General features: G+C 42.7%; 1 protein-coding gene across 1 annotated transcript in view; it reads left to right on the top strand.

Annotated features, from left to right (window-relative positions):
* Nucleotides 1-18,632, top strand: part of sms (spermine synthase) — a 62,213-nt gene that overhangs the window by 35,871 nt on the left and 7,710 nt on the right. The window contains exons 9-10 of the mRNA XM_080204103.1: nucleotides 415-494; nucleotides 6,154-6,269. Of these exons, the coding sequence (XP_080060229.1) occupies nucleotides 415-494; nucleotides 6,154-6,269 (196 nt within the window). The remainder of the gene's footprint in view (nucleotides 1-414; nucleotides 495-6,153; nucleotides 6,270-18,632) is intronic.

Raw genomic sequence — 18,632 nt, 5'->3', positions numbered from 1 at the left:
TGCTGGCGTTGGATACAACACCAGGTCAAAGTCCAACAAGTTTATTTGGTAGCACAAGCTTTTGGAGCACCGTTCCTTCATCAGGTGAGTGCCTAGAGCTAGCAAAGGCATGGATGAGGGTTTCTACGGCAGACATGGAAATGGATAATAATGTGAAGTGGGTGTAGGAGACCTTGATAGGAACGATATGAGGCCGGAAACTCAACTCCGTCTAGAAGAATGCTGAGGTTGCAGCTGGTTTGGTTCAACCTTAAGTAATGGCCAGGAAGGGGCAGCTCAGTCTGTGGTTAGGGAACAGTGCTTTTACAGTCTGCAGTGGTTCATCATTCTGGCTTTTATTCTGTCCTTGCTTTTTGTTTGTGCTTTAATGAACTCAGTCTTTTAGTTACAGTGTAACACATCTTTCTGCCCCAGAATCAACATGGGATTTTCTGCGACTTATTCTCGACTTAGCTGTGAAGGTTTTGAAACCCACTGGAAAGTACTTTACACAGGTAGGGTAGTCTTGCTTTTCCCATTTCTGTTCCGTTCATAGCAACAATAAGCATTTATAAATGAGTAATTGGCCATTGAGTCTAAATATGAATAATGTTGGTAAAAGATGGTTATTGAATCTGTGAAGTTACTTTCTATTAACAATTGGAATGTTCAGAGAGGGATTCTCCATCAAAGATATTCTCATTTCACCCTTTTTGGGGGACAGGCCTGCCGTTTCTGTTTGATTATGCTAATTTATTCAACGTAATTCCTGTGCAGGTCATTTTAATTTCCACCATCTTTAAGACTTGGGCACCAGGGCACTGATAGTTTTGGGAAATGTTCAGTAATTTAAAATCAGGGTACTGAAGTGCTGGATTGACACAATGCCCCTGCCCCATGCCAGTCACAGTATGATGTCACGACAAGAACATGTTCTTGAGTGGTCAACCTCACTAGAGTATACCTTTCAATGCTTTGATAGCTAAGGGTCTTGAAGGTATGCTTTGGGACAGATTTATTTCTCACACTACCTTTTAACATAGTTTATAATTACCATATCAATTTCACTTTTTAATCAAAGAATAATGCCTATTTTTTGCTCCCCTTCTCTCATCCCGGGATCATTTAGAACATAGAACATTACAGCGCGGAACAGGCCCTTCGGCCCACAATGCTGCGCCGACCAGTCTAATTTTTAAAAAAAAAACATTGACCCACTAATCTAAACCAATCCCTTTTCGTCCATAAACCTATCCACCAATCTCTTAAACGCCCCCAAACTAGGCGCATTTACAACTGCAGCAGGCAGGGCATTCCAGTCCCTCACCACCCTCTGGGTAAAGAACCTGCCCCTGACATCCGTCCTATAACTACCCCCCCTTAATTTAAAGCCATGCCCCCTCGTGCTAGATTTCTCCATCCGAGGAAACAGGCTATCACCATCCACCCTATCTAAACCTCTAATCATCTTATATGTTTCTATAAGATCCCCTCTTAGCCGCCTTCTTTCCAGTGAAAACAACCCCAAATCCCTCAGTCTCTCCTCATAGGACCTCCCCTGCATACCAGGCAACATCCTGGTAAACCTCCTCTGCAAAGCCTCCACATCCTTCCTGTAATGTGGGGACCAGAACTGCACACAGTACTCCAAGTGCGGCCGCACCAGAGTTGTGTACAGTTGCAACATGACGCTGCGACTCCTAAATTCAATCCCCCTACCAATAAACGCCAAGACACCGTACGCCTTCTTAACAACCTTATCTACTTGATTCCCAACTTTCAGGGATCTATGTACACATTTACATTTAAGTAACAGAACATGGATATTGATACTGACAGTGTATGTTGCTGAGATAATTACGGTGTGTAGCCAGACACCAGTGATCTGTACTTCTAACCGAGAGCACTAATGAGCTTTCATGCATTGATTTATGTTATGTTAGAAGTTTTCGATTTATCCATATTAGTGGGCTGTAGTTTATCACTATGACTTAGACACACTAAAGGCTTCAAGTTTCAATTGGCAGTCATCAGAGGGGTTAGTGGACCATTAGAATACTGAGAACTGCAGATCCTAAGGAGAAATTACCTGGAATTCTGCGTTTTTCTTTAATTCTACCTCCGGTGGAAGACACTGATCTGTGATATGTCCTTGCAAGATTTCCTTTAAGTTTATAAGTCCATTTGGAAAAAGTTTTTACATAGCTTTAGTTTTCCTGCCTCTACACTGGAACAGTGCTACTGTTGTCATTGTTGTGGCTGCTGTCCTGTTCGTGGTACCCATCCCTCGCCAATCCTGCTTGTCATTTTGCATGAGAAGTGAGGAAGCAAGGGCACAAGGTTTGGGAGTAGGGTGGCAAGTGGGTGGTGAGCAGGGCAGTGAGCAAGGCCCAGTTGAGGCAGCATGCAGAGCAGCAAGTGAGATGACAAGGGGTTGGGAATGGGGCAGCAATTGGCTGGCATTCAAAACCGTGTTGTTTTTGCAGATACTGCTGCATTGCTGGCAGACACTGTCACTGTATGTATGATGAGTGCATCTCCTGAAGTTGTGGTAGCTATGAGCACAGCTTTTTTTGACAGGGTTCCACATAAGCCATTTAATGCATTACTGCTAATGTGCACCAGGTGGCAACCAGTCCATACAGTAATGTTGAGTAAAACACCTTAATCTACAATCAAACATTCCAAACACATCAGATTTATATCATGTGGTTATGTTTACTTTAATATCTTAGTACATTCATAAATACATAGTTAGCTTCTATACATTTTATTATTTTTATTCCCTTCCCATTTTGCAAAGTGTTTGAAAATCAAGGCCTGTCTGCCTGTCTGGAAGACTGGAAAGAATCCCATTGAACTATTTCGTAGACGAGCAGGGCGGTTTTCCTCAGTACCATTCTCTGGATTGGGGCCTCCTTGTGTGCCTAACTTCCTGAATTATATCAGCAGTGACATTTCAAAAGTACTTCTTTGGCTGTAAAGCACTTTGGGGTGCCCTGAGAGGGGTACTGAGGTGCTGCATAAGTGAGACAAATGTTTATCTAGCTAAAGGTGAGAATAGTACAAACTACACATTTATGATATTGGTGGGTGTTGTCTCAGTGGCTGTATCCTATGCACTGAATAAATCAAAAAATGCTAGATGTTTATCCTGTAAGGTGGAAGATAGGATAAATCTCTGTCACTGTGTTAACTTGAATATTGCTGGAAAGAGAGACATTGTCAAAACATTTCATCCTGCAGACATCAAGACAAACACAAGTATGCCAAATTTCCAAGGATCATAATTTATACTATAGTAGAAAAGGGGGCTTGTTTTGTGGACTCTTAATTCCTCGTGTAAAATGTTGAGTGTTTAAAATTTGCCTTGTATTATATTTGTCATGAGTAGTACAGGATTAAAAAGCTTGGCCAACATGTCTCTTTCATCAGCAATAGTCCAGTTCTCTCTTACCAAGTGACTATTAATTTGCTTCTACAGCAATCAGTTCATTCACATCCCATTTTTAGATTTAATTAGATTTGTTTGATTGGGTGGCATAGTGGCACAGTCTTTGCACTGCTGCCTCACAACAGTGGGGACTTGGTTTGATTCCAGCTTTTGGTGTGGAGTGTTGGGTTTGCATGTTCTCATTGTGTATGCATGGGTTTCATTTGGGTGCCCCAGTTTTCTCCCACATCCCAAATGTATATAGGTTAGATGGACTGGCCATGCTAAAACGTGGGGTTATGGGGATTGTGTGGAGGAGGGCTTGGGTAAGATACGCTTTCAAAGAATTGGCACAGACTCGATGAGCTGAAAGTTCTCCTGCACTGTAGAGATTCTATGATTTTATCAGTGTTGTATCTCAAGTTTCTATAGGCTCCTGTTAGGTTATGAACGACCTCCAATATATAGGCATCCGTGTTGGGAAATTACTTTAGAGAATAGATTATGTCGTGTTTCTATATGCATGGCAAGGTGAGCGTGAGGGAGGTGTGTAGGAAATTGTGCAATAATTGTGTGTTAGAGACCACTGAGGTGTATTTTACAAGATAGTGCTCCTGCCATGTGAGTTGTGTAAACTGGTGAATCCCTCTGGGATTTGTGTGGGGGAGAGGTGGCGGGAGGTGGTCATTGTGCCTCATTTGCACTGATTTTCTAGTCAGTGAAATAGGGATATTGGAGTTTGAAGCAAATCTTCTAATTGGTCTTATAATAGAACTTCTTTAACTTGCCCACAGTTGTTGGGCCTTATTATCACTCATTAGCACATTACATTTCCTTTACATGCATTTCAGTCATGTTGTGTATGTCCAAAAGGCTTTTAGACTGGATGGAATTGAGTTACATAAGGAGGAGGTGTTAGCAACTCTTGAGAGTATGAAAATAAGTCCCCTGGGCCGGATGGGATTTACCCTAGGATTCTCTGGGAGGCTAGGGAGGAGATTGCAGAGCCTTTGGCTTTGATCTTCATGTCGTCATTGGCTACAGGTATAGTGCCGGAAGACTGGAGGATAGCAAATGTTGTCCCCTTGGTCAAGAAGGGGAGTAGAGACCATCCTGGGAATTATAGACCGGTGAGCCTTACTTCTGTTGTGGGCAAAGTTTTGGAAAGAATTATAAGGGATAGGATTTATAATCATCTAGAGAGAAATAAATTGATTAGGGATAGTCAACACGGTTTTGTGAAGGGTAGGTCATGCCTCACAAACCTTATGGAGTTTTTTGAAAAGGTGACCAAAGAGGTGGTTAAGGATAAGGCAGTTGACGTGGTGTATATTGATTTTAGCAAAGCATTTGATAAGGTTCCCCATGGTAGGCTACTGCAGAAAATGCAGATGCATGGGATTGAGGGTGATTTAGCAGTTTGGATCAGGAATTGGCTAGCTGATAGAAGACACAGGGTGGTGGTTGATATTCAACCTGGTGTTCAGTCACTTACCTCAGGCATCTGTTTTGGGGTCACTGCTGTTTGTCATTTTTATAAATGACCTAGATGAGGGTGTAGATGGATGGGTTAGTAAATTTGCTGACAACATCAGTCGAGGGAGTTGTAGACAGTGAGGATTGATGTTACAATTTGCAGAGGGACATAGATAAGCTGCAGAGCTGGGTGAGAGGTGGCAAATGCAGAAAAGTGTGAGGTGATTCACTTTGGTAAGCGTAACAGGAGTACAGAATATGGGGCTAATGGAAGGACTCTTGGTAGTGTGGACGAGCAGAGAGATCTCGGTGTACATGTGCATAGCTCCCTGAAAATTGGCACCCAGGTTGATAAGGTTGTTAAGGCATACGGTGTGTTAGCTTTTACTAGTAGAGGGATTGAATTTCAGAGCCGTGAGGTTATGTTGCAACTGTACAAAACTCTGGTGCGGCCGTACTTGGAGTATTGCGTATAGTTCTGGGCGCTGCATTATAAGAAAGATGTGGAGGCATTGGAAAAGAGGGTGCAGAGGAGGTTTACCAGGATGTTGCCTGGTATGATGGGAAGGTCTTATGAGGAAAGGCTGAGGGACTTGAGGTTATTTTCATTGGAGAGAAGAAGGTTACGAGGTGACTTGATTAAGGCATACAAGATGATCAAAAGATTGGATAGGGTGGACAGTGAGAGCCTTTTACCTCGGATGGTGATGGCTAACACAAGGGGACATAGCTTTAAATTAAGGGGTGGTAAGTATAGGACGGATGTCAGGTAGGTTCTTTACTCAGTAGTAAGGTCGTGGAATGCCCCGCCTGCAGCAGTTGTGGACTCGCCAACTTTAAGGGCGTTCAAATGGTCAGTGAATAGACGTATGGATAACATTGGAATAGTTTAGGTTAGAGGGTCATTAGATTGGTTCCACTGGTCGGCGCAACATCGAGGGCTGAAGGGCCTGTACTGTGCTGTTATGTTCTAAAAAGTATTTTCCTTTCGCGATTTGGAACTGGAGCTCATTAAATGGGTGGTAAGACCTGAGTGGAGAGCTGCCAGCATAGAGCTCATTGTTCTTCCAGTTGGGTAATGTCAAGTTGCCTGCCTTATCGGTTTAGATGTTGCTACCTGTTTCTTGTGGATAAGCCTTCCTACAGGCCCGTAATTGGCCATCAAAAAATCAGATCAAGAAATCGCAAAGTAAGTTTTAAAAAAAAATCCCCGAGTAGAAATTGATGAATAATCCCTGCATTCTCCTTTTTTTTTCTCCCTGTAGGGTAATTGTGCAAATTTGACAGAAGCGCTAGCGATGTATGAAGAGCAGTTAAACAAGCTGTACTGCCCTGTGGAATATTCAAAGAAAGTTGTGTGTGTTCCCTCTTACGCGGAATTGTATCCTTTTTCCAAATTATGTAATGCATTTTACCTTTTAAAGCAGTTGAAATGTTTATCTTTTTTGAGATTGCTGTGCTCCCTCAGCAGATATTTGTGTGGGTAATTCCACTCCTGATGCCTTCAGTAGTGAGTGGAATTTTCAGAGTATGGAGGTAAGAAATGCAAAAAAAACTGCTAGGGGCTGATTGCAACCTGATGGAGGGTTGACAGTAAAAAATTTGGAAGTGAGAAATGAATTGCTCTAGTTCAGCAACACCAGTTTTGGAATTTTTATCCTCTTATTCAGACCCATCCTGGCTCTGCCCTTCCCTCCCATTGACCTCTTTAGCCTGCATAGCTTTGTCCATCCATTTCTCGGTATCCCATTCCATATCTCTCTCTGTCTCCTCCTCCAGCCCTCCATGACTTTGCCTTCCCCCCTCTCGGTCTTCTCTTCCAGCCCTCCTTGGCTTTGTCTTTTCTTTTCCCTATACCCTTTGCCAGCTCTCCTTAGCTTTGCTTTTCTGTTATGAAGCAAGGTGGATCCCCTCTTGAGAACTAATACCTAACTGGTCAAAGAGGAGTACCTCACCTCAATGTGTAAAAGTGATGTGAAATTGTGCGATCTGCTCTTCAGCAACTTTGTGACACACTCTAAAATCAACAAGTAACACTTTACTCGTCTAACAGTGAACAAGTTAACTATCAAGAAACCAAATAAAATTCTAATGGAATGCTGTTTAAATAAATACAATGCCTACCCATTAACAAAATAACCTTTATTCACACTCAATTATAATCAGGTTTGGCATCTTTGGGAATATTTTGGGTCTTTTCTATTGACTCTTCTGTATGGGATTGAGGGATTGACTTTGCTATCAAGATGAGCTTTTGAGCTAAAAGCTATGAGCTGTGGCAGATAGCAGTTGCTGTCTGCTTCTGTTGTACTGTCCCCTTCCTTTATACCTGTGATGACATATCAGTATCCCCCACAATGGTCCTAAGTTGCCAGCACTTTAAATTTAATAGGTTCTTGGTATCTAAGTGCCTATTTCAAATTGATAGGCTTAATTTCAAATGTCTGAAAGTCTGTTGCCTTGATAACTACTTGGCCTTTAGATACAGATGTTTCATTTTGGGCACGGTATGTACTTTTTTTTAACTTTCTGAAAAGCACTTTCTAACAGACAATTTTAAAAACACCAACTTCACAACACTTCCTTTTCTCTATACCCTCATCCAGCCCAACATTGTTTTGTCTTTCCCTCTATACTCTTCTCCAACCCTACACAGCTTTGTCCTTTTTTTTCCTCTATACCCTCATCCTGCCTGACATGGCTTTCTTTCCCTCTCTCTATACCTTCCTGTAGCCCTGAGCAAGTTGTTGAGACACTCTGCTTTGAAATTTAAAGGCAAAGGTGGTAGACTTTTCCTTTTAAGTCATTAAAATAACCTTTCTTCATGAAATTGTGTAATCAGTTTACAGTTCCAGAAGGTCTAGAAAATTTAGATGAACGGAAGGGCACAAGATTGTTGCAGTCAAAAAAAATAAAGAAAATTACAGCACAGGTCCTTCGGCCTTCCAAGCCTGCACCGATCATGCCACCCGACTGAACTAAAACCCCAACCTTTCTGGAGATCATGTACCTTTATTTTCATTCTAGTCGTGTATTTGTCAAGACGCCCCTTACAAGTTACTATTGCATCTGTTTCAACTATTTGCCGTAGCAGCAAGGTCCAGGCACCCACCACCCTCTGTTTCAAAAGAAACTTGCCTTGTATGTTTCCTTTTTAAACCTTGCCCCTTGCACCTTTAGACCTATGCCCCATAGTAATTGACCCTTCTACCCTGTGGAAAAAGCTTCTGACTATCCATTCTGTCCATGCCCCTTGTAATCTTGTAGACTCCTTTCAGGTTGTTCTTCAACCTCTGTTGTTTCAGTGAGAACAAACCAATTTTCTCCAACCTCTTCTCATATCTAATGCCTTCCATACCAGGCACCATCCTGGTTCAATCTTTTCTGTACTCTCTCCAAAGTCTCCATATCCTTCTGGTAGTATGGTGACCAGAATTGAACACTCTGTTCCAAGTGCGGCCTAACTAAGGTTCTGTAAAGTTGCAACATGATATGTCTAGTTTTAAACTCAGTGCCTTGGCTGATGAAGGCAAGCATGCTGTATGCCTTCTTGATTACCTTCTCCACCTGCGTGGCCACTTCCAAGGACCTGTACACCCAGATCCCACTGCCAATCAATACTCAAGGCTTCTGCCATTTACTGTATATTTCCTATCTGTATTAGACCTTCCAAAATGCATTACCTCACATTTGTCCGGATTAAACTCCATCTGCCATCTCTCCGCCCAAGTCTCCAATTGAGCTGCTTGTATCCTCTGATCCTCATCACTATCTACAAATCCACCAACCGTACTAAGGTCTGGCAAATTTACTAATCAAATCAGTTGCATTTTCCTCCAAATCATGTATATACAAACAGCAAAGGTCCCAGCACTGATCCCTGAGGAACGCCACGTCACAATTCTCCATTCAGAAACACACCTTCCGTTGCTACCCACTGTCTTTCTTGACCAAGCCAGTTCTGTATCCATCTTGCTGGCTCATTTCTGATCCCATGTGACTTCACCCTCTGAACCAGTCTGTCACGAGGAACTTTGTCAAAGGCCTTACTGAAATCCATGTAGACAACATTCACTGCCCTAGCCTTATGAATCATCTTTGTCACTTCCTCGCAAAACTCAATCAAGTTAGTGAGACATGACCTCCCTTTCACAAAACCATGTTGCCTCTCGCTAATATGTCCACTTATTTCCAAGAATCCCCTCCAATAATTTTCTTAATACTGATGTAAGGCTCACCAGCTTGAAATTTCCTGGATTATTCTTGCTACCCTTGAACAAAGGAACAACTTTGGCTATTCTTCAATCTTCTGGGACCTCCCCTGTAGCCAGTAAGGATACAAAGATTTCTCTCAAGGCCCCAGCAATTTCCTCCCTTGCCTTTTTTTCAGTACTCGAGGTGATATCCCATCAGGCCCAAGGGACTTATTTACCATAATGTTTCTCAAGAACCCCAATACCACCACCTTTTTGATCTCAATATGACTCAAACTATCTACACACTGTTTCCCAGACTCATTGTTCACCCAAGCCCTTCTCTTTCATGAATACTGATGCAAAGTACTAACCTAATACCTTGCCAATTTCCTCTGGCTCCACGCATAGATTCCCTCTCCTACACTTAAGTGGGCCAACCCTCTCCCTATATGTGTAAAAAGCCTTAGGATTTTCCTTAATGCTGCTGGCCAATAATTTTTTGATCCCTTTTAGCCCTCCTTAATCCTTAAGTTTCTTTCTACTTGTATTCTACACTTGCTTTGCATGTTTCCAGTCTTCTAGCCTTGACAAATGCTTCCTGTTTCTCTTTTGATTAGGCTCTCGTTATCCAAAGTTCCCAAAACTTGCCATACATATCCTTCATCCTAATGTGCCATTCTTGAATCCCTATCAGTTTGTACTTGAAAGCCTTCCACATGCCAGACATTGATTTGCCCTAGAACATCTTTCTCCCATCTACATTCTTCAGTTTCTACCTAATATTGTTGTAATTAGCCTTAGCCCAATTTAGCACCTTAACTTGAGGACTACACTTGTCTTTATCCATCAGTACCTTTATAGCTTACTGAATTGTGCTCACTGTTCCCCAACTGCTCCTTTGCTGAAACGTCAACCACCTGGCTGGGCTCATTCCCCAATGTCAAGTGCAGTATTGCCCCTTCCCTAGTTGGACTATCTTCATACTGTTCCAAGAAGCTCTCCTGGATGATCCTTACAAACTGTGCCCCATGCACGCCTCTAGCACTAAGTGAGTTCCAGTCAATATAAGGGAAGTTAAAATCTCCCACCGCAACAACCCTGGTGCTTTTACACCTTGCCAAAATCTGCCTACATATCTGTTCCTCTATCTCGCGCTGGCTGTTGGGCGGCCTATCGTAAACCCCCAACATTCTGGCTACACCCTTCTTGTTCCTGCCCTCTACCTATGTTGTCTCACTGTATGAGCTCTCCGAGGTGTCCTCCCACAGTGCAGCTATGATATTCTCAGACGAGAAGCATAAGCATATGGGAATAGCTGTAACAAAATGATAACGTTATAGATGGGAATTAGATTTAGAAGAACGTAAGGCAAAGCCCAACATAATACACTGGGGAAAAGCTGACTTCAAGGGATGAAAATAGAACTGGGGAAGAAAAATTGAAAAATTTTACCCACAAGCAAATGAACAGAAGCAGTGAGAAGCATCTATGAAGAGTCCAGGAAATATATTCACATAAAGCAAGGAAAATTAGCCATTATGACATAAAATCGTAGAACCCTTCAGTGCAGAAAGAGGCCCTTCAGCCCATCGAGTCTGCACTGAACACAATGCCACCCGGGCCCTACCCCCATATTCCTACACATTATACCCACTAATCCCTCTAATCTATGCATCCCTGGACACTATGGGGCAATTTTTTAGCATGGCCAATCAATCTAACCCGCACATCTTTGGATTGTGGGAGGAAACCGGAGTACCCGGAGGAAACCCATGCAGCCACAAGGAGAATGTGCAAACTCCACACAGACAGTGACCGGAGCCAGGAATCGAACCCAGGACCCTGGAGCTGTGAAGCAGCAGTGCTAACCACTGCTACCGTGCAGCCCTGAATAATGGTTAATGGATATTTTTCAGGCTGGAGGAAGGTTTATATTGGTGTTCCCGTGGGTTGGTATTGGTATCCTTTTCGTGACACTAATCTAGATCTTGGTGTTGGGGGACAATATCAAAGTTTGCGGATGAGATAGTACTTGGGAATATCAACTGTAAGGTCGACACTATAGAATTTCGAAAGGACATTGACAGGTAGGTGGAGTGGACAAATAGGTGGCAGATGAAGCTCAATACAGAGAAGTGCAAGGTGATGCAGGAAGAATATGCAGAGACAATATAAAGAATAAATTTCTTAAAGGGGATGTATATTTGCATAGATCATTGAAGGTGGCAGGGCAAGTGGAGAGAGCAGCTAATAAAGCATATAATACACTGCATTTTAATAGGGGTGTAGGGATAAGAGCAAGGAGGCTATGCTGAGTTTGTATAAGACACTCATTAGACCTCAGCTGGACTGTTATTATCGATCTGGATGCCATGCTATAGGAAGGATGTGAATTCGATGGAGAGAAATTTAGAAGAGGTTTACAATGGTTGTAGAGATGTTAAACTTCAGTTATGATAGATTGGAGAGGTTGGGACTGTTCTCCTTGGAGAGATGACAGCTGAGGAGATTTGGTTGAGATGCTCAAAATCATGAGCGGACTGGACAGTGGATAGGGAGAAACTTGCTCGTAATAGGGTCAAGAATGAGAGGGCAGTATACAAATTGATTTTCAAAAGAAGCAAACGGGATGAGAGAAAAAACTTCTTCACACAGCAAGTGATTGAGGTCTGAAATGAACTGCCTGGAGCTGTAATGGACACCGGTTCAATCAAGACATTCAGGAGGGCATTCAGATGTTTATTTAAATAGAAATAACCTACAGGGGTACAGGGAAAAAGCAAAGGGGATAGTATGAAACCATGATACTCATTTGGAGAGCTGGTGAAGATACGATGGGCTGAATGGCCTCCTTCCGCCTCAACAATTCTGATTTGTGAAATAAAGAATGGCAAAACTGAAGCAAAAAAGGCATGTACTAAGTGCACAAACAAGAGGGTGACAGTAGGAACACACATGCAATCGAAGCAGAGAAACTTAAGTATTATCAGGGAATGCAAAAACAAATTGAATTCTGCAGTTCGGTAAATAATGAAAAATCAGGAGAGGGATATGGCTACTGAGGGATTCTGTAAGCTTGCAGATAATAATGGAATGGCAGAAATATTAAATAATTACTTTGCCTTGGTTTTTATGCTGAAAGCTAGCACGATCAGGAATGAGATTTTTTAAAAAAGACACTTAAAGGGAAGAGGGTATAACCGATAATCAAACCAAACTTAGAATAAAACCGATGATCCTGACAGATTTCATCCAGAGGTCTTGAGGTTAGGGAAAAGATATCAAATGTACAGTGCAGCCCCGTTGTACTCGATGGTCGGGGTCCATAAAATGTTATCAGGGTCGTGCCACATCACTAAACCAGAAAGAGCAAAAGAATTAATCTGTCATATTGCATCATATCCGATTTCGTGCTAAATCAGTGCATGTAAAATCAGGGTTCCACTATTATTACACACACATAAATGGATTAGACAATGAAATTTTACCAGATGATGGTACGCTTGGTCCTGATTGTGCTGGCGTAGTCATTTTGTGAGCATTTGTAAGGTTTCTCATTGATATGAATTCAGAGTTGAGCTTGAAGTGAGTATTTAAAGTTAAGCGCTTTCATTGCAGCATATACATTCTTGTATTTTAAAAGGGAGATGGATCAAACAAGTCTAGGCAAATACAGACCAGTTGGCTTGAACTTGGTGCTTGGAATGATGGCAGGATCCTTACAGATTGAATAGATAAAAATCTAGGAACTAAAAATATGAAAAAGAATGGCCATGATGGATTTCAGGAGGGGAAGTTGTGCTTAACAACCCTTAATGAAATATAAATACATGTGGAAGACACAAGACGAAGGTCAGGACGATTTGCAGGGTATGTAATAAACTGGCTTCAAAACAGGAGTAAGTGACATGGGTTAAAGACTGACTAAAGGTAAGAAGTAGCATTCCAAATGATCAGTGAGATTGCTGTTCACCAACAGCAGAAAATTAATTACATTGTGCCTTTCACGTAGTAAAACCTCCCAAAGCACTCAGAGCATTATCAATTGCATTTCTAACACTAAGCCATGCAGGATATTTAGGTTACCAAAAGATTAGCCAAAGGAATTGATTTTAAAGAGCTTCTTTAAAATTGAGGGAATCAGAGGTTTAGGGGGAGAGTTCCAGATCATCAGATCATAAGAACATAAGAAATAGCAGCAGGAGTAGGCCATCTAGCCCTTCGAGCCTGCCCCGCCATTCAATAAGATCATGGCTGATCTGTCGTGGCTCAGTTCCACATTCCCACCCTCTCCCCATAACCCTTAATCCCCTCTCTTATCAAAAACCCATCAACCCGCGTCTTAAAAATATTTAGCGAGGTAGCCTCCACCACTTCAACGGGCAGAGAATTCCAGAGATTCACCACCCTTTGAGTGAAGAAGTTCCTCCTCAACTCCGTTCTAAACCGCCCCCCCCCTTTATCTTGAGGCTGTGCCCCCTAGTCCTACTGTCCTTTCTGAGCAGGAAGAGTCTCTCCACCTCTATCCTATCCATCCCATTCATCATCTCAATGAGATCTCCCCTCATTCTTCTAAACTCTAACGAGTACAAGCCTAGTTTATTCAGCCTCTCTTCATAGCTCAACCCCCTCAACTCCGGCATCAGCCTAGTAAACATCCTCTGCACTCCCTCCAAGGCCAAAATATCCTTGCGTAAGTACGGCGCCCGAAACTGCACACAGTACTCCAGCTGCAGCCTCACCAATGCCCTATACAGCCTCAGCAAGACCTCCCTACTTTTATATTCAATCCCCCTCGCTATGAAGGCCAGCATCCCATTTGCCTTCCTGACCACCTGCTGCACCTGCAAGCTGGGTTTTTGCGACTCATGCACAAGGACCCCGAGGTCCCTCTGCACCGTCGCCTGCTGCAGTCTTTTGCCACATAAGTAATAATCCTTCCTACCATTATTCCTACCAAAGTGGACCACCTCGCACTTGCCAACATTAAATTCCATTTGCCAGTTCCTGGCCCATTCGCCCAGCCTATCTAGATCCTTCTGCAGACTCTCCACACCCTCCGCGCAATTTGCCGTTCCACCAATCTTGGTGTCATCAGCAAATTTCGACACCATACACTCGGACCCCTCCTCCAGATCATCTATATAAATGGTAAATAGCTGAGGCCCCAGCACCGACCCCTGGGGCACTCCACTAGTCACCAACCTCCAATTCGAATAGCACCCATTGACCCCCACTCTCTGCCTCCTATTTGACAGCCAATCCTCTATCCACGCTAACACCCTACCCCCAACTCCATGTCCCCTGACCTTCTGCAATAACCTGTTGTGAGGTACCTTGTCAAACGCCTTCTGAAAATCAAGAAAGACCACATCCACCGGCTCTCCTCTATCCACCGCCCTAGACACATCCTCATAGAACTCCAGTAAATTTGTCGGGCCAAGGCAACTGAAAGTACACATGCCATTGGTGGAGTGATTAAAATCCTAGATGCTTGAGAGGCCAGAATTGGAGTGCAGAGATTTCAGAGGTTTTGGCACTGGGGGAGGTTATAGACTAAAGGAAATGGTGAGATCTTGGAACGATTTTAAAACGGATGAGGATTTGAGCATTTTGATGTCCCAGTGGGAGCAAAGCAGATAAGTAAAGAAATGGAATAGTTGAGAGTTGGTATGGGCAGCAGAGTTTTGGATGAGAACCCATTGATGAAGAATGGAAGATGGGAGACTGACCAGGAGAGCACTGGAATTGTCTAGTTTACGGTTAACAAAGACAAAAGAAGGTTTCCGCAACAGATGTATTGAAACAATACCAGAGTTGAAAGTGAAGCAGTCTTGGTAATGGAACAGGTATGGCTGGAAGCTCACAGTGAGATCAAACACAACAACTAAATGTAATCTCACTTAGCTTCACGTAGTTAAGACCATGAGACAGAAGTAGGCTGTTTGGTCCTCCAAACTTACTCTGCCATTCCATAGAATCATGACTGATCTCATTCCTCACATCCAGTATCCTGCCGGAGAGTAACGGAGCTTACAATCATGATATATAGAGCAGGGCAAGGCCATTCTGCCCGTTGAACTACTTCCACTATTGAATAAGTGCATGGCAGATCAGATTGTGATCTTGATATCCTGCATTCCCCAACTCCCCACATAGCCTTTGACTTTGTAAATTTAATATCTGTCTAACTTGTTTTAATATATTCAATGACCCAGCCTCCACTCTGGTTACGAGTTGGAGTTTGTAAAATGTGTTCAGGAAAATTTTCTAAATCAATACATAGAGGTACCAATTGGAGCGGATGCAATATTAGATCTCCTATTAGGACAAGTGATGCAAGTGTGTGTAGGGGAACACTTTGGCTCCAGTGATCATAACGCCATTAGTTTCAACTTGATCATGGATAAAGATAGATCTGGTCCTCGGGTTGATGTTCTAAACTGGAAAAAGGCCAAATTTAAAGAAATGTGAAAGGATTTTAAAAGCGTGGATTGGGACAAGCTGTTCTCTGGCAATGATGCGATTGATAAGTGGGAGGCCTTCAAAGGAGAAATTCTGAGAGTGCAGAGTTTGTATGTTCCTGTTAGGATTAAAGGCAAAGTGAATAAGGAACCTTGGTTCTTGAGGGATATTGCAACTCTGATAAGAAGAGAGAGATGTGTATGACATGTATAGGCAACAGAGAACAAATAAGATGTTTGAGGAGTATAAAAAGTGCAAGAAACTACTTAAAGAAATCAGGAGGGCTAAAAGAAGACATGAGGTTGTTTTGGTAGTCAAGCTGAAGGATAATCCTAAGAGCTTCTACAGGTATATTAAGAGCAAAAGGATAGTAAGGGATAAAATTGGTCCTCTTGAAGATCAAAGTGGTCGGCTTTGTATGGAACCAAAAGAAATGGGGGAGATATTAAGTGGTTTTCTTGCATCCGTATTTACTAAGGAAACTGGCATGGAGCATATAGAAATTAGGCAAACAAGTAGGGAGGTCATGGAACCTATACAGATTAAAGGGGAGGAGGTGCTTGTTGTCTTGAAGCAAACCAGAGTAGATAAAGCCCCAGGACCGGACTGGGTATTCCCTCGGACTTTGAAGGAGACTAGTGTAGAAATTGCAGGGGCCCTGGCAGATATATTTAAAATGTCGGTAACCATGGGTGAGGTGCTGGATGATTGGAGGATATCTCCTGTTCCGTTGTTTAAAAAAGGCTCAAAAAGTAATCTAGGAAATTATAGGCTGGTAAGTTTGACGTCAGCAGTAGGTAAATTATTGGAAGCAGTACTAAGAGATAGGATCTACAAATACTTGGATGGACAGGGACTTATTAGGGAGAGTCAACATGGCTTTGTGCGTGGTAGGTCATGTTTGACCAATCTTAAGATTTTTGAGGTTGTTACCAAGAAAGTGGATGAAAGGAAGGCAGTGGATGTTGTCTACATGCACTTCAGTAAGGCCTTTGACAAGGTTCCGCATGGGATGTTGGGTAAGAATTAGGAGGGTTCAGTCACTAGTTGTACATGGAGAGGTAGTAAATTGGATTAGACATTGGCTCAATGGATGAAGCCAGAGAGCGGTAGTGGAGGATTGCTTCTGAGTGGAGGTCTGTGACTAGTGGTATGCCACAGGGATCAGTGCTGAGTCCATTGTTGTTTGTCATCTATATCAATGATCTGGATGATAATTTGGTAAATTGGATCAGCAAATTTGCTGCTGATACAAAGATTTGGAGGTGTAGTGGACAGTGACAAAGGTTTTCGAAGCTTGCAGAGGGATTTGGACCAACTAGAAAAAGGGGCTGAAAGATGGCAGATGGAGTTTAATGCAGACAAGTGTGAGGTATTGCACTTTGGAAGGACAAACCAAGGTAGAACATGTGTGGTAAATGGTAGGACACTGAAGAGTGCAGTAGAACAGAGGGATCTGGGAGTACACATATAATTCCCTGAAAGTGGCGTCACAGGTAGATAGGGTCGTAGAGTACTTTTGGAACATTGGCCTTTATAAATCAAAGTATTGAGTATAAGAGTTGGAATGTTATGGTGAGGTTGTACAAGACATTGGTGAGGCTGAGTTTAGAGTATTGTGTACACTTTTGGTCACCTAATTACAGGAAGGATATTAATAAGGTTGAAAGAGTGCAGAGAAGGTTTACAAAGATGTTGCCGGGACTTGAGAAACTGAGTTACAGAGATTGAATACGTTAGGACTTTATTCCCTGGAGCGTTGAAGAATGAGGGGAGATTTGATAAAAGTGTATAAAATTATGATGGTTATAGGGTGAGTGCAAGCAGGCTTTTTCCTGCTGAGGCTAAGGGAGAAAAAAAACTAGAGCACATGGGTTAAGGGTGAAGTGGGAAAGTTTAAAGGGAATATTAGGAAGTGGGTTCTTCACACAGTGGTGGGAATGTGGAATGACCTGCCAGATGAAGTGGTAAATGCAGGCTCATTTAAGAAAAACATAGACAGGTACATGGATGAGAGGGTTGTGGAGGGATATGGTCCAGGTGCAGGTCAGTGGGATTAGGCAGAAAAATGGTTCGGCACAGCCAAGAATGGCCAAAAGGCCTGTTTGTGTGCTGTAATGTTCTATGGTCCTGAGAGTTCCAAACACTAGCAACCCCCAGAGCAGAAATTCCTCCATATCTCTTGTTTTAAGAGTGGCACAATGGTTAGCACTGCTGCCTCAGCATTAGGACCTGGGTGACTACAGAGTTTGCACATTCTCCTCTGTATGGGTTTCTTCTGGTACTCCAGTTTTCTCCCACAGTCCAAAGACGTACGGGTTAGATTGATTGGCCATACTAAATTGCCCTTAGTGTTGGGGGGTTGGCAGGGTAAATACGTAGGGCTGCGGATAGGCCTAGGATTGTTGATGCAGGCTCGATGGGCTGAGTAGCCTCCTGCACTGTAGGATTCTATGATCTATAAACGGAAGGCTAGTTATTTTTAAATGGTGTCTCCTACATCTCACTCCTCCCATGAAAGAAACATCCTCTCAGCATCTATCCTGCCAAGCCCCCTCAGAATCTTGTGCCTCAGTCGGATCATCTCTCATTCTTAACTCCCATGAATATAGGCCCAAACCATTTGATACAATGCATAAAAGACTGCTGCATAAGATGAGTTTTGATGTTGGGGTGATTTATATTAGCATGGATAGAAGATTAGCTAACTAACAGGAAACAGAGTCTGGACATGGCCTGTTTCCGTGCAGTAGATTCTCTTTGGCCCAAACTGGTCCATTCCAACTAAAATGTCCTTCTAAGCTAACACCACTTGCCTGCATTTGACCCATATCCCTCTAAATCTTTTCTATCCGTGTATCTGTCCAAATGCCAATTAAATGTTGTCAATGGCCCTGCCTCAACCACTTCCTCATTTCTCATACGTACCACCCTTTTAAAAAAAAAAGCTGCTCCTCGGGTTCCCATTAATTGTTTCCCCTCTTATGTGGATCATTTTTACATTGGCAATCTGCAGTGCCTGGACAAGTGCTGGTTCATCAGCTTTTTGCAATCTGTATTAATGGCTTATTTAAAAGGGAAGA

This window comes from Carcharhinus amblyrhynchos, chromosome 15 (genome assembly GCF_965287045.1).
Source record: "Carcharhinus amblyrhynchos chromosome 15, sCarAmb.v2.hapA, whole genome shotgun sequence".
NCBI lineage: Eukaryota > Metazoa > Chordata > Chondrichthyes > Carcharhiniformes > Carcharhinidae > Carcharhinus > Carcharhinus amblyrhynchos.
This window is presented reverse-complemented; position numbering and strand designations above follow the sequence as displayed.